The following is a 16,263-nucleotide window of genomic DNA, read 5'->3' as shown; positions in this document are numbered from 1 at the left end:
CCATCTTTAAGCAGGACTATAGTGAAAATAACCACTTAAAACAAGAGGTCCTGTTTTTATTTCAGTGATTTAAATGTTTCAGAAAAAGGTCTTTTGTAACCACCAAAACATGTCATTTCAAAGCTTAGAGAGCTCTTGACTTTTGCCACAGTTGTTCTTTAATACAGAATTTTGTCTCTGGAAAATAAAGCTCATTTTGGATGTAGTCAAAGGTGAGCCGGTGGATGATCACAGGATGAAAGCCTGTTAAAGGCAGATAGACTAGAGGGATATATGGGTGGCAGTCTGACATCTCATATTGTCTCTTCCGTTTGTCGAAAGCAAAAGGCTGTGCCCTAATTTTAAAAAGGCACCCTCAGATACTAAATCTCAGAAAATTGGCCTGAACCCTTTATTTTCACTGTCCATAACTTAAGTATATAAACTCTTGCTCTGAAATCCTAGTTAAAACGAGCTGAATGAGTGGTTTTCCACCTGCTGATCTAGGTGAACAATCTTGGCTCACGGCAACCTGTTCTGTGTCGAACTGAGCTTAAAGTCAGATTACATTAGCTTGTTTTCTCATGGATGTTTCTGGTTATCTGGCCTGCTGCAAAGACTGAAGGGATTTATTTTACATTTTGCTAGTTTAGGCTACCTTTTTTTTTTTGCTGTCTTAGAAATGTTTTCACGTTGGCCAAGTAATTTCATTGTCTTAAGGAATGGGGCAGGTCAAAAGTTCTTATTATAAAGAGAAGCATTTACCTTTGCTTGCCAGAGGTTTATTTCAAAAAATGATAGGCTTGACCAAGAAGCAACCTTGCTGAAATACGTTGGTAACTGTGGGTGCTTCTTCCGTTGGCTACTCTGTTTCAACACAAAATGGACCCAGAACACAGCTGAGCCCTACGTGAATCCACTCCTCGAGACAGAGCCTGAAGATCATCCAGGTTACTGGTTCTCAACATCACAGGCAGAGTGTTACGTGTCTGCTGTGGAAAGGTATCAGCAAACTCTGCCTCGCCTTTGGACCATGTCCCCCCATCTCATTTTGGTTGTTTCCCTGCCTACTGATGAGATGATGTAATACAAGACCCCAATCCCCTCAGACCTTAGCATGCCTTGGCTTAAACCCTGACTCTCATAGAAAGGCACTTACCTCTTAACAGGCAGCCACACTTCAGCCAGTTTGATAAATGCAATTTTAAGAAAATAAAAATCCTAAAAAATCAGATAAAGTCCTAAATCAGACAAACGGCACAAAAGAGATGAAAAGAAAGCTTCCTGGGAGAGGAAGAGATGTCCATGAGAAAGCAAACTGGGCTGAGGCTTACAAAAGCATAGCCCTTCTCTTTTACAACGTGTTCATCTTAACTGAGCACAGCAGGAGCTGGCTTCTGTCCCAGCTGCAGGGGATGCTCCCAAGGCGGTGACCAAGAGCCTGGAAGGCAGCTTTTGTCAGTGGGTTCAGTACAGCAGGAAGGTCCTCCTGGCAGAGTCCCCTGGTCCTGCTAGCGGAGGCTGCTGCTGCTGCTGGCCTGAGAGCTGCCCACGCCTGGGTGGTCGGGGCTGTGTCGGTTCTGGGGAAGAAAAGTGAGCAAGAGTAAGAGAGCCAGACTCCACCTAGGATGAGTGAGATGGGAAAACTCACCGGGCTGCAGACACCAGCCGCTCCCATACCTTCTTTTTCTTCTTCTCTTTCTTCTTCCGTTTCCGTTCAGGATCCTCTTCTTTTTTCTTTTTCTTCTTCTTGTGATCTGAATCAGATGGTGTTTCTGTAGGAGAGATGAGGAGCCTATCACCTGTCGAGCTCAAAATTCTCCACCGCCGTAAGTCTGAAGACTAGAGGAAGACCCCTAGTCGAGGGCAACTGCTTTTCTTCAAATGACCAGAAAGGATTTGGAGGCACTGCTTAAGCTCCTGTCCCAAGTTCCTACTTGCCCAGGAGACCCACATTATGTCAATTTCTTCTTTAAGGAGAATCTGGGAGTCCAGGGCTCATAAGGAATTTGACTGGGTTTTTAACTGAGGAAGGTCAAAACAGATTCAGAACGTCCGGTTTTCTGGCTTTGAAGAGAACCACTTCTTACCTGGGGGGACCGGATCCTGGGTACGGCTCTGTTTGTGCTTCTGCTTATTCTTCTTCTTGGGAGGCTGAATGTGCATCAGACGACACTGCTCTGGCAACTGAAGGAACCAAAGGAAGGTCCAGGTGAGCAGAGGGAGGAAATCCCCTGCTCCCATCATCTGTTCTGCTCAGTAAGTTACGAAGGAACAGAGGTAGACAGAAAAACCACCTCCGTGCCTTTCAGGCCTCCCCATGAGGGGACTCACCGGGCCTGTGTGGAGGCGGAAGCCAGCCAGCATGGTCCCTGTGATAGGATTAAAAGAGCCACCAAGAATAGGGGGCTTCTCAATGAGGGAGCGGAGGCTGCTGTTGTCATGGGAACCAGGCAGATCAATCATCCCTGGCAGGTCAGGCAGGAAGTTACTTAGCTTCTCCTTCACTTTCTTCCCACAGAATTTATTATAGGCATGTTCCAGGTTGTAGTGTGTGATCAGATTAGTGCTGCCTGTCAGCTCTGTGCTGCCTGGAAGATACAGGGAGAATAATCATAAGAAAAATTAGTACCAAGAGGAGAGAATTTTTTTTTAAGTCATTGACCCAGAAGGGAAAGTAAATCTTTTAAGTGAGAATTACCCAAATAAATAAATACAAGTTATTTTTAAAGTAAGAAATAGCAAAAGTAGGGCTTCCCTGGTGGCGCAGTGGTTAAGAATCTGCCTGCTAATGAGCAGGGGACACAGGTTCGATCCCTGGTCCAGGAAGATCCCACATGCTGCGGAGCAACTAAGCCCATGCGCCACAACTACTAAGCCTGCGCGCCACAACTACTGAAGCCCACGCACCTAGAGCCCGTGCTCCGCGACAAGCCACTGCAATGAGAAGCCCGCGCACCGCAACGAGAAGTAGCCCCGCTCGCCACAACTAGAGAAAAGCCCGCACGCAGCAACAAAGACCCAACGCAGCCAAAAATAAATAAATAACTTTATTTAAAAAGTAAGAAATAGCAAAAGTAAATAACATACAATAAACACTAAAAATATAATACTATAGAATGGTAGGTTGGAATGCGAAGGAGAAAAAATAGGCAAAAATCCAAATAGGGCAGCAGTGGAAACTGCTTTAACCCAATGAAGGATACACTCGGACTAGCCAGAGTAATAACTTACATGATGCTTATACTCTGTGCTAAGCACTGTGCACTGTTCTGTGTTTCATAAATGTACTAATGAGAATTTATACTTTTGGCCATGACCAGAATAATATAACCTCACAGCTGAGCTACAACCAAACTTAGGGTCAAATATGACCCAGTGGCTTGAGTGTCTTGCTTCCTTTTTTTTTTTTTTTTTTAAAACTAGCAAGAAACACTAATCACCTTTACAGAGAAAAACAGGAGATTTTTCTAGCTACTGCTGCATAACTTTTGTTACCACCATCTTTAGTCTTCCTAATAATACCAAATATGATAGCTTTGCCTAGAAGAAAGAAATGTTTGATTAGAAGCTGGGCAACTAGACTTCTAATCCTAGCCGTCCTCTATGTCTCAGTTTCCGCTTATCTATGGAATGGGGTAAAAGCTACCTTAATTACACAATTTTTTTTAAGGTTCAAATGAAAACATATTGAAAAGTATAAAGTATTATATAAATGGAAGGCATTATTAGTATAAACATTTCACGGCTGGCTTTTTTGAAAGAATACAAACTTATGAGTAATTTAACTAGGGTCCAGTGGCGAGGGTAGAAATATCTAGCCTACAATTTCATGTATAGTTATGATGAACACTCAGGGTACAAATGACAGAAGTGACTTGTTTATAATCATTCACTTGATAAAACTCAGGTTCTGAGCTATGAGCCCGCTGAGGACAGAGAAAATGCCTTGTTCATTCACGGACCACTGGTGCTCAGCGCATATTCAATGAACAATGTATTTTTCCTCCCCACCTTCAGGCCTTACGTTATTCTTTTCCTTTGTCTTCCCAAGCCAAATATCTCAGAAGAGTGGTCCACGGTAATGGAAGGAGACTCAGTGCCCCGGTACTTCTCATAACTCAGCACTGCTTCCTGCCATTAAGAGTATCCTGATTTTTTTCCTCTCTGTCAGCTCTCCTTCCAGATGATTATTCTCAAGGCTCAGGTGAAAAGGCACTCTGTGCTTTTTTGTAAATTCTTTAACTTAAGAGTCCATCCAACTTTCTGTTTTGCCCATCAGTTCTATGAAGATGACTTATAAATCTCTCTTCTTCAGTTTCCTCTCCTGAAAACTAATCTTCCATTTCCAACATTGTCTTAGTTAATTCACTGCAGATTTAATTTTTTTTTAACTCCAAATCTTCCCCACCTCACTCATGGTTCCTTTATTCTAGTACATGGTACCCACATTCTCCAGATATCTTTAGAAGCAGTACTCAGTTCAAATATCTCAATGCTTTCCTATTCCCTCAGGAAAAAGCTCAAATTCTTTTGACTGTCACTCACAGTTAAACACATCTTACTGTAACTTAGCTTTGGGGCCTGACCAACTGCTACTCCCCTATGTAAAATTTCTGATCCATCCAAACGGGTATCCATCACCTCCTGAAAAAGATACCCCTCATATTGTTTCCTTTTAGAAAATTTCTTTTAGAAAAATTGACCTAATTATAGGAAAATTCTTCCTAATTTTCCTCACCAGTATGAATTCTTTGAAGTCCAGCTAAAGTGACAACTTATTCTTGCTGTCACGTTGAACAACAAGAAACACATTTTGAAAACCATTACGCAGTTCTTAGTAGTTGTATGTGAGGCATGACCAGAAAATAATGACATTGATCCTGACAAGAAATAACAGTCACTACTTTATCTTTAAACGACATACTTTTAATTCTTAAGTAAAATTAGCTGCTTAAAAGCAAGGACCAAACTTACTGATCTCTATCCCCTTCTCATCACATGCTCCCTTTTTACACACCCAGTGTTTGCCCAGAACGGATAGTCAATATCTATCAAGTGATTGATGTAAATAGGTACAATCAGAACAGGTTAAGGTTAAAGAAACTGCTGGTAGACATCAACCACTAATTAACTAAAGTCAAGTCAACCTCGCTATGCTTCAGGTTTTTTTTTTTAAGATTTAAAAAATATTTATTTATTTGTTTGGCTGCGTCGGGTCTTAGTTGCGGCAGGCGGGATCTTCGTTGCCGTGCGCGGGGCCTCAGTAATTGCGGCGCGTGGGCTTAGTTGCCCAGCAGCATGTGGGATCTTAGTTTCCCGACCAGGGACTGAACCTGCATCCCCTTCATTGGAAGGCGGATTCTTAACCACTGGACCAGCAGGGAAGTCTTTGCTTCAGTTTTTTCAACTATAAAATGCAGATAACAATGCCTATCTCAAGGGACTATTTAAGTATTAAATACTATAATATAAATAACTGCACTGTGAACCTCAAAGTCTGTAAAAATATTCATTATTATTTCTCTCAGCTCTTGATGTAGCAGTAGGACTTGGGATGAACTAAAAGGCATCCTGGAGACTTAACACATCCAGAATGACTCTTGAGGACCTCCCTGGTGGTCCAGTGGTTAAGAATCCGCCTGCCAATGCAGGGGACACGGGTTCGAGCCCTGATCCGGGAAGATCCCACATGCCGCGGAGCAACTAAGCCCGTGCGCCACAACTACTAAGCCTGAGCTCTAAAGCCCACGAGCCACAACTATTGAGCCCGCGAGCCACAACTACTGAAGCCCGCGCGCCTAGAGCCCGTGCTCCGCAACAAGAGAAACCACCGCAATGAGAAGCCCGCGCACCGCAACGAAGAGTAGCCCTCGCTCGCCGCAACTAGAGAAAGCCCGCGCGCAGCAACGAAGACCCAACGCAGCCAAAAATAAATAAGTAAAATAAATAAATTAAATAAATTTATTTTAAAAAATTCTAATCACTTCCAACAGATGAGGAAACGCCGAGGCCCAGAGAAGGAAGGAAGGCAACACGCCCCAAACCAACAGGAAGTTTGAGGCAGATTTGAAACTAAGTTCGCAAGGATATTAAATCAGAACTCTCAAGTTGCAAACTCAAACTCTGGATAATTTTTAGGGAGCCATAAACCACTGTCAGGGACAGGGGCACGACAGAGCGTGAAAGGTGGTCACGGATATCCACTCTTCTCATTCCCAATCCATCCCAAGAATTCATGTCATCCCTTTGCCTCTGAATCCTCAGAGTCCTCTCTGATATACAGTTCTGGAATCCCCACACGCGTCGCCTACTTTACCCCTCACCTCCGCCAGCCGGCTGAGAGCCACGCCCATTCCCTCCTCACTATGATCTGACTGGCTGGCTTTGGCCAGGCCTCGTACTCACCTGGCAGCTCCCGCATTAGATAGAAGGGGCCACAACCTGCCGCTGACTTGTCAGCGCCGGAAGGGGCCGAGGCCGCGGTTGGGGGCGGGGCCGGGCCGGGCCCTCCACCCGGAGGAGGAGGCGGTGGGGGTGGAGGTTTTCCAGCTCCGAAGCCGAGTGCGGTCGGGGGCGGCGGTGGGTCAGCCTGAGCCCCGAACAGCGCCGTGAAATTCTCCATCGTCCCCTCTGCCCCGGCGATGTCCCGGTGTCTGGCGTTAATGATTTTCATTGGTCAATCTTTTCCTGGGGTACCGCCCCCTTTCTCCAGGAGCCTCTTACCATTGGATTCCCTCGAGCCCTGCCTACCCTCTTCCGTTAACTACTTCCGGCGCCTTCTGAGAACTTTCCGGAAGTATTACCTACCTTTATTAAATTCTCCTCCTACCTCCGTTCTCCACTGTCGTATATTCAATAATATGACACGTAGAAAAAGCGACAGCTAGGTTAGCCAATAAAGTATCAAATCCCTTTCTCAGTTTTTACCTGCCGTAGAGGCCAATCAGAGATCTAATTCCGGGTCCAGAGGCGGTGCATCCGACATTGGGCCCAATGGAAGCCTCAATGGTGGGAGAGGCGGGACCAGACCTACGGACGCCGAAGAGCGGTCGGCGCCCCAAGGGCCGGAAAGATGGCGGTCCTGGCACCTTTAATTGCTCTAGTGTTTTCGGTGCCGCGACTTTCACGATGGCTGGCCCGACCTTACTACCTTCTGTCAGCCCTGCTCTCTGCTGCCTTTCTACTCGTGAGGAAGCTGCCCCCTGTCTGCCACAGTCTCCCTACGCAACGCGAAGACGGTAACCCGTGTGACTTTGACTGGGTGAGCGACCCCCGCCTTAGGACCCCGCGACCTTGACTGTCCCTGCCCCTGCCCCTGTGATTGCATCCGGGAGCCCCGAGGTTTACCTTTTTGAGAACATCTGAGGTTCCGAGCCTCTAGCGGACTTAACAGACTATTAGGAGTGTAGGGCGTGGATCGTCATCGAGCCTAAACCTCTTGTTTAGGATGGGAAAACATCCGGTTAGCCTGCACAACAGCCTAAGTCTTCTGCCTTTTGAGTCCAAGCTCCTTTCCATCTCACAGTTCATAGTCGACAACAGACCTACCCAAACTAGGCAAGTACACTGTTTTCCAGTGCTGCTCATTATGTAAAGCCTTTTGAGGAACCAGTGAGTTAAACAAGGCAAGTAGTATTCTCGTTTTATTGATGAAGAAATTGATCCAGGCGTGGTTAGGCGACTTGTCCAAGGTCACACAACTAGTGAGTGACTAGGACTTGAAACCACTCTTCGGCCATGGTACCAGCACGCTCTGTCAGCCATTGCTTAATTCAGTTAACAGTTACCGAGTGAGGACTGTTAATGCTAGGCACTGTGCTGCATCCTGGGGATGTAAAAATGAATAAAATTGTTAGGACTATTGAAATGGAATTGTAAAAAAATACATTGCAGAGAAATCTATCCCAAGCCTCTTGCAGTATTCCCTGAGCTGGAGTGGAGGGACCACTCAGAAAAATAAGTTGAAGCTCTCTGACCTCTGCTGTGTAGACGCATCTGTGTTCTGAGAAAGGAGGATCACCTGAGTTTTTGTCCTTTTTTCAAGGCCCCAAAATGAGTCTTGACCTTTAACAGAACCCCCTTCCTTACTTTTATTCTCTATCCCTTGTTTACTTTTTCATATTTCCTCTGTCCTTTCCCAGTGTTATTAATTAGCTCAAATGTAGCCATGCTACTTCAAAAGATTCTATTTTTATCTATACCACTTTAACCAAAATGAGACTCAAACATATAAGTGGATAGTAATAAAGATTTTAATAAAAGGAGGGACCTTTTATACAATAAATTTCTCTGTATACTCTTGTCTTAATTATGTGCAAAATACTGTAAGGTTTTATATTTTTATATTACTCTGTTATGTTTTTTGTTTTTAAACTATGTAGGGTTTATGGCCAGTGTTTGTTTTCCTGGAAAATCTGTGTTTTGCTGATTTACCTTGGTGATTTGGAAGTTAGAATATAAGGTAAATAATGTTAGCAATAACGGGTAAACTTAAAAATTTCAGTGGCTTAACAGAATAAAAGTTTATTTCTGTTTTATTAAATAAAAAGAAAGAATCAAGTATTTTGCTTTTCCTTTACATACTGTCAGAGTAACCAAATAATTGATATAGAAAAATTTGAGCTAATACAGAAGGAGTGATAGCATTTAAAAGTCATGTAGCATTCTCTAATGAAATAATAAATCTAGACAATGATCATCTAAAGCCATCAAATGAAAGGTTGCTATGTCCTCTGAAGTGATTCAGTAGGGAGTACCTAGTACCTCCTATGATGTATGTTTGGCAAAAGATTTGGATTTCATTGTATTCACATCTCTAGATTTCATTACCATTTTACAAGAAATATGGGAAATAGAGGATCATCATCGTCAGAACACATACCATGAGTATGCAAGCAGCCAAATCCAAGAAAGTCAGAAAGTTGACAGTGCAAATGACTCAAGGTCTTCAACAGATAAATAGCCTGGGATAAAAAGGAAGAGCAGGTATCCTTTAGAGATTAAAGAAGACCAAAGAAACACATTGGCCAAATGCAATTTGTGGTTCTTGCTTGCTTGTTCCTGATTTGAACAAACAACTGTACAAAGTTGTACAAAATCTAATACTTTGTTCTTTGAATTTGAATAAGGGCCAGGTATTAGATAGCAATAAGTAATTATTGTTAATTTTGTTAGGTATGATGATGGTATTTTGGTTTGTTTTAAAAAAGTTCTTGGGACTTAACTTGGTGGCACAGTGGTTAAGAATCCACGAGCCAGTGCAGGGGACACGGGTTCAATCCCTGGTCCAGGAAGATCCCACATGCCGTGGAGCAGCTAAGCCTGTGCACCACAACTACTGAGCCCACATGCCACAACTGCTGAAGCCCGCATGCCACAACTACTGAAGCCTGCGCACCTAGAGCCTGTGCTCCACAACAGGAGAAGCCACCGCAATGAAAAGCCCACACACCGCAATGAAGAGTGGCCCCCACTTGCTACAACTAGAGAAAGCGCATGTGCAGCAATGAAGATCCAGTGCAGCCAAAAATAAATAAATAAATGAATAAAAATTTTTTAAAAAGTTCTTATCCGTAAGCAATACATACTGAAGTATTTACAGGTGAAATGATGTAGTTGGAATTTGCTTTAAGTTTCTCCAGCAAAAGAAATGGGTAGCATAGATGAAATTGAACCATATTGGCAAAATATTACTATTGAAGCTGAGTAATAGGGGTTTATTAAGGTATTGTAGGGGTCAGAAAAGAATTTTCCTTTTACCCTTCTGAGGTCTTGCCTGAGACCCCCTAATAAAAGACAGATTAAAGACAATTAGGGCTTCCCTGGTGGCACAGTGGTTGGGAGTCCGCCTGCCGATGCAGGGGGCGCGGGTTCGTGCCCCGGTCCAGGAGGATCCCACATGCCGTGGAGCAGCTGGGCCCGTGAGCCATGGCCGCCGAGCCTGAGCATCCGGAGCCTGTGCTCCACAATGGGGGAGGCTGACAGTGAGAGGAAAAAAAAAATTTTTTTAAGACAATTAAAATACAAACAAGTTTATTAACATGTATAACTTGTATACAAGGGCGATACCCAGGGAAAAATCAGTAACTCAAAGAGGTGGCTTCCAGCTTATATGGCATCTTCAACAAAGAACAATAAGTTTGTGGAGAAATGACAGGATGAAGGAAAGAGTTTTAGGCTTGCAAGAGCAGAAAACTGTGGAAAGGTAAACTAAAGGTAGATAAAGGCTAGTTTGTTATGTAGATTCCTCTGGTGCTGTCTCCAGGCTGATAGGATCTAAAGTTATCTCCCCTGATTATTTTTGTTCTTGGTAGAGGTTGGAGGGATACGTTTGAGAATTTGTGTCCTACCTTTCGACAAATAGGTAGAGGGCACGGAGCTTTTCTTCTACTTCTTCTGAATTGCCTTTAGACTCAAAATAATCCTTATGTCAAAGTGGCATATTTTGGGGTAGCATATTTTGCTACCTTCAGTATCCTCTCTGCTTTTGTGTATGTTTGAAAATTTCCTTAATAAAAAGCTTGAAAACAATGAATAAACAAGTGAACAACCAAGGGGGCTCAGGTTTATATAGTTATTCTGGAACCCTGTCTCATGCTGTCTTCAACTGATGGCCTTAAGATCCTTCCAGCATCATCAAGCCAGCAGATGAAGAAAGCTGAACTGCAAGGGCAGACATACCCTTTCTTAACCACCTGGGCACAGAAGTGGCACATCACTTCCATTCACATTCCATTTAGGAGTACTAGTCACACAGTTCTCCCTAGATGCAAGGAGGGAGTCTACCTGCAGTATGCCCAGGAGAAAAAGGAAATAAGGTTTGGAGTATACATGGCCAGTCTTTACCACAGACCCATTCTCTATCTTTAGAGTATATTCCTTTTAGTCCTATCTCTGGTCTCCTGATTGGCCATACTTCCCTTTTTATTTTTATTTTTATTTTTTTTGTGGTACGCGGGCCTCTTACTGTTGTGGCCTCTCCCGTTGCGGAGCACAGGCTCCGGATGTGCAGGCTCAGCGGCCATGGCTCACGGGCCCAGCCGCTCCGCGGCATGTGGGATCTCCCCAGACCGGGGCTCGAACCCGTGTCCCCTGCATCTGCAGGCGGACTCTCAACCACTGCGCCACCAGGGAAGCCCGCATACTTCCCTTTTTAAATTCATCTTTCCATAATTATAAGTGCCAATTCTAATCCAACTTCATTCTTGAAAACTCTTACTAATTTCTACTCAGATGTAATATTTAGTAAGGTCTGTCACATTCCCTTCCCCACACTTTACATGTTCATTTCTAAATCCAGTCAGTTGCTTTCTGTTGGAGATTGAGGCTAAAAACCTAAGTCCCTGATTGCTAGCTGTAAATCGCAGTTAATTGGTTCTGTCTGAAGTAAAGATTTGGATCCCTGTATTATAAACAGAAAGGTATGGAAAGCCTCAGACCCTCCCCCTGTACTTTCTCTCACAAAGTCCTTGTTACTCTTCATTGTAGTCTTTACTCTTTGAAATTATGTCATGTTTATCGTCTGTCTCACTCATTCACACGGAGCTTACATTCTAGAAGGTGAGAAAGAACAGTAAGCCAAGGGTACTGAAAACGATATATTTTTTTTCTTTTTTTTTTGCGGTACGCGGGCCTCTCACTGTTGCGGCTTCTCCCATTGCGGAGCACAGGCTCCGGACGCGCAGGCCCAGCGGCAATGGCTCACGGGCCCAGCCGCTCTGCGGCATGTGGGATCTTCCCGGACTGGGGCACGAACCCGTGTCCCCCGCATCTGCAGGCAGACTCCCAACCACTGCACCACCAGGGAAGCCCTGAAAACGATCTTCGAGAGCTTTGAAAGGCCTCCTTCAACTCTCAAATTGTATTAAAGGTGCATGGATTATCACTATGAATATTAGGTGGAGAGGAATGGTTTAACTTAAATGAAAACAAATGGAATAACCATATGTTGTATTAATGGAATATTACTGAGAAAGTTTACCTGGAAAAGTTTTATTTTACCAGGGTCACACTGAGTTGATTGTAATATCTACAGTTTTATACCATATACTTTATATAACTCTTTCATACTCATCTTATTTAATCCTCACAGCCCCATTTTGAAATATTCAGTCAAAGAAACCAAAGCTCAGAGGTTAAGTGCTTTGCTGAAGGGCACCAGCCAGTTTGTGGCAGGGATAGAACTGGAATCTAGATCTTCTGACTGGTGTTTTCCCCACTACACCTTAGCTGACTCCAGTTATTTCTCTATGGTTACCATTCCCAGTATGGATCTCTGTTGGTTTTTATTACATATTTGGCTCCCTTGCTCACCCAAATCATTTCTGTTCATGGCATTCCTGTCACTCTGATTCTGTTCCAGAGAGAAGTAGAGATCCTGATGTTCCTCAGTGCCATTGTAATGATGAAGAACCGCAGATCCAGTAAGTGTAGCCTGCTTCTCTGTCTCTCAAGATTAGGACTAATGACCTCTGAGGTGCTTTCATCCATGTTATGAGAGGGGCGTTATTTGGTGAACTTGTCCCTCATTCCGTGCCAAGGCTGAATCTGATCTTGGACTTTTTTTTTTTTTTTTTTTTTTGCGGTACGTGGGCCTCTCACTGTTGTGGCCTCTCCCGTTGCGGAGCACAGGCTCCGGACACGCAGGCTCAGCGGTCATGGCTCACGGGCCCAGCCGCTCCGCGGCATGTGGGATCTTCCTGGACCGGGGCATGAACCCATGTCCCCTGCATCGGCAGGCGGACTCTCAACCACTGCGCCACCAGGGAAGCCCAATCTTGGACTTTTATCCTCTTCCCCATCTCCCATTTCAAAGTACTGCAGGAAGAGGGGCAAATAATAGGTCATAGGAGCATGCAGCCCAGCCTGACCTGTGACATCTCTGTGTTTCAGTCACCGTGGAGCAACATATCGGCAACATCTTCATGTTTAGTAAAGTGGCCAACGCAATTCTTTTCTTCCGCCTGGATATTCGGGTGGGCCTGCTTTATCTCACACTCTGCATAGGTAAGGAGACCGCAAGACTTGGTTGTGGGAACCAAATTCCATCCCCAAACTAGGTTCTCCATAACCTTCTGCCATATCTTATACCTAATTAATTATGTGTGAGCCTCAGATGATAAGAATCTACAGAGATTTTAAGAGGAAGGGAATGTGTCTGTGTATGTCCACAAAATGCACTCTTTGGTGCTTGAAATCTTTGAGTTGCTTTGAAAGTAAATCCCCTGCCCAAGGCCTTATATGTTTCCTGTGACAACTTTTTTCTGTGTTTAGTGTTCCTGATGACATGCAAACCCCCATTGTATATGGGCCCTGAGTACATCAAGTACTTCAATGATAAAACCATTGATGTGAGTACTCTTTCTCCCTCTGTTTCTTGGGTCCCTTGTGGGTGATTTTGTAGTTGTGCTCTCTACTCACTAGGAGGAACAACAGTGCTTCAGAATGGAAGTCAAGGGCACTCATTCACTGTGGGATCTAGAGGAGACGTATAGGGAAGCCAGGATGAGGAATTAGGTGCTAAAGTCTGAATCTTTCCAGGAGCCCGTGTAATCCGGTTCACTGTTTGTTCTCTGTGTGTGACAGGAAGAGCTGGAGCAGGACAAGAGGGTCACTTGGATCGTGGAGTTCTTTGCCAATTGGTCTAATGACTGCCAGTCATTTGCTCCTATCTACGCTGACCTCTCCCTCAAGTGAGTAGGACAAAGGGAGGGATGGCAGAAATTATACCTTCCCTCATTGTTTTTGGCCTTGATTTTTGCATACTGCAACCAAAGGCACTCCCACCCCCACCCCCAAATATCTGTACTTCTACTTCATTGATTCATTCTGTCTTCTTTCACCATGTTAAATAATATATTCTTCTCAGGTACAACTGTACAGGGCTAAATTTTGGGAAGGTGGACGTTGGACGCTACACTGATGTTAGTACACGGTACGTGAGGGCCTGGGCAGGGGATCATTCAGAGTGATATACACAGATGCATTTACAGAGTACCTTCTGGGCCCTGTAGGTACAAAGTGAGCATGTCACCCCTCACCAAGCAGCTCCCCACCCTGATCCTATTCCAAGGGGGAAAGGAGGTCATGCGGCGGCCACAGATTGACAAAAAAGGACGAGCTGTCTCTTGGACTTTCTCTGAGGTATATGAAAGAGTGGGCAAGTTTTGGAGGAGGGTGTGGAACAGTAGGTAAGTTTTAGAGCCTAACCTGGGTTTAATTCCTAGTTCTGCTACTTGCCCATAAGCTTTGAGAGTGTGGACTAGTTATTAGACCTCATTCGTGAGTTCACTTAGCAGATTTATACTGTTTCTATCATGTGCCAGACATGCTAGTACTGAGCAACAATTATTTGTTGAGATTTAGTCTCAATGGCTCTTGTACCTATAGTCTTTTTCCTTGGCAGTACATTGGAGATGGTAGCGCTTGGCTCACAGGTTTTGTTTTGCAGGTTACATTAAATAATATAACCATAATTCTTGGCACAGTGACTGGCACATAATATGTAAATATTAGTTGACTTTTCCAGGTACCCACAAAAGGACAGCTGGGTTAGAGTAGATTCCTGTCCTTTGCTTCCTCCTTTCCTAGACTGTGTCTAAATACAATTGACCCTTGAACAAATGGGTTAGAACTGTGTGGGTCTGCTTATGTGGACATTTTTCAATAGTAACTACAGGGCTTCCCTGGTGGCGCAGTGGTTAAGAATCCGCCTGCCAATGCAGGGGACACGGGTTTGAGCCCTGGTCCGGGAAGATCCCATATGCCGCGGAGCAACTAAGCCCGTGCGCCACAACTACTGAGCCTGCGCTCTAGAGCCCGTGAGCCACAACTACTGAGCCCAGGTGCTGCAACTACTGAAGCCCGTGCGCCTAGAGCCCGTGCTCTGCAACAAGAGAAGCCACCGCAACGAGAAGCCCATGCACCGCAACGAAGAGTAACCCCCGTTCGCCACAACCAGAGAAAGCCCGCGCGCAGCAACAAAGACCCAACACAGCCTAAATAAATAAATAAATTTATTTATTTATTTAAAAAAAAAAAAGTAACTACAGCACTGCACGATCCATGAGGTTGGTTGAAGCCGCCGCACGTGTGGAACCACGGATTCAGAGGAACTGTGGATACGGAAGGCTGACTATAAGTTATAGGTAGATTTTTGACTGCAAGAAGGGTTGGCGCCCCAACCCCACACCTTTGTTTAAGGGTCAACTGTACTTACTTCCCAGACATAACACCCCCTTCCAACCTGAACCCTGATGTGTGCACCTCTTTTGCGCAGGAGAATGTGATCCGAGAATTCAACTTGAATGAGCTATATCAGCGGGCCAAGAAGCTATCAAAGGCTGGAGATAATATCCCCGAGGAGCACCCTGTGGCCCCAGTGCCCACTGCAGTGCCAGATGAGGAGAGCAAGAAGGACAAGTAGGATCCCTGCCTTCAGCACTTCCTCTCCTGTCAATCCCAGGCACCTCTGAGGCCCTGCCCTTTCTGTAGCCACAAGCGTTGCCTGAGGCTTTGGCCGTTTTTTTTTTTTTTTTATGTTTTCCCTGTTTGGCTCTGCCTAGGAGGGGCAGGATATTGCTTCTGACTTTTAAGAGTCATCCAGGGAAATGACAGGTATCCTCCAGGAAGGCCTGTGGTCTGCTATTTCACTGGAAGGAGGGAAAGATCTTACATGGTGGAGGGGGAAATGCTTTCCTTCCAAGCTTGGGGCCAGTGTGTCAACTGCTGTGTGCTGCCCACACATCTCCATCACACTCTGGTTTCATTATTCCTCATAGTGTATATACACAGCCTGCTTAGATTAGATTAAACCCTAACATAACAGGCCAAGATGCAGAGTTAGTGCTAAGATTTTTCCCTCAAGACTCTTGCTTCTTTAAGCCGTTTTGACTTGGTCTGTGGCCTATATTTAAAAACTATAAGCTTGTCACTGGTCCCAAGGAGAAACCTTTAACCACAGAGTTTTCTCATTGAAGATAGTATTGAATAATCTCCCTATTTTATGGAGATTGGGAGGAAGGGGAATAGAAGTTTGAGATTTCCTTTGTGTGGTGGGCCCTGGAGGAGAAAGCCCCTGGGCAGGGTCTCACTCACCCTCCTAGTCCTCCCCACACCCAGTTGATGGTTTTCCATAATAAAGAGACTGGGACTTACTTTTGATTGCGCCTTTGTGTGTTATTCATGTATTAGTAAAGCCAGACAACTGCAGAGGGGTTGTCCATCTTAATTTCAAAGGGCATCCTGATCAGTTTCACCAAATGCTGTACATCGGTCCCCACG

General features: G+C 44.6%; 2 protein-coding genes across 4 annotated transcripts; one reads left to right on the top strand and one right to left on the bottom strand.

Annotated features, from left to right (window-relative positions):
- Positions 1-35: 35 nt before the first annotated feature.
- MED19 (mediator complex subunit 19) lies at positions 36-8,277 on the bottom strand. Its single transcript, XM_082626684.1, has 6 exons — positions 7,330-8,277; positions 6,388-6,635; positions 2,314-2,570; positions 2,070-2,166; positions 1,660-1,754; positions 36-1,559 (listed from the first exon to the last, which is right to left on the bottom strand). The coding sequence occupies exons 1-6, from the start codon at positions 7,341-7,343 to the stop codon at positions 1,491-1,493; spliced, it is 780 nt and encodes a 259-aa protein (XP_082482810.1). The 5' UTR covers positions 7,344-8,277; the 3' UTR covers positions 36-1,490.
- TMX2 (thioredoxin related transmembrane protein 2) lies at positions 6,975-16,143 on the top strand. Of its 3 annotated transcripts, none has more exons than XM_082626681.1 (8): positions 6,994-7,243; positions 12,344-12,404; positions 12,874-12,987; positions 13,255-13,331; positions 13,567-13,673; positions 13,850-13,915; positions 13,995-14,124; positions 15,260-16,143. In XM_082626681.1, the coding sequence occupies exons 1-8, from the start codon at positions 7,055-7,057 to the stop codon at positions 15,404-15,406; spliced, it is 891 nt and encodes a 296-aa protein (XP_082482807.1). In that variant the 5' UTR covers positions 6,994-7,054; the 3' UTR covers positions 15,407-16,143. The 3 variants fall into 3 exon arrangements, with proteins under 3 accessions (XP_082482809.1, XP_082482807.1, XP_082482808.1); XM_082626682.1 differs by lacking the exon at positions 6,994-7,243 and adding an exon at positions 8,364-8,443; XM_082626683.1 differs by lacking the exon at positions 15,260-16,143 and having other exon boundaries at positions 6,975-7,243; positions 13,850-13,904; positions 13,995-14,119.
- Positions 16,144-16,263: the final 120 nt, after the last annotated feature.

Source organism: Mesoplodon mirus (assembly GCF_964341445.2).
Source record: "Mesoplodon mirus genome assembly, chromosome: 7".
Classification (NCBI taxonomy): Eukaryota; Metazoa; Chordata; class Mammalia; order Artiodactyla; family Ziphiidae; genus Mesoplodon; species Mesoplodon mirus.
Note: the sequence above shows the minus strand (reverse complement) of the source record. Positions and strands in the feature narration are given on the sequence as shown.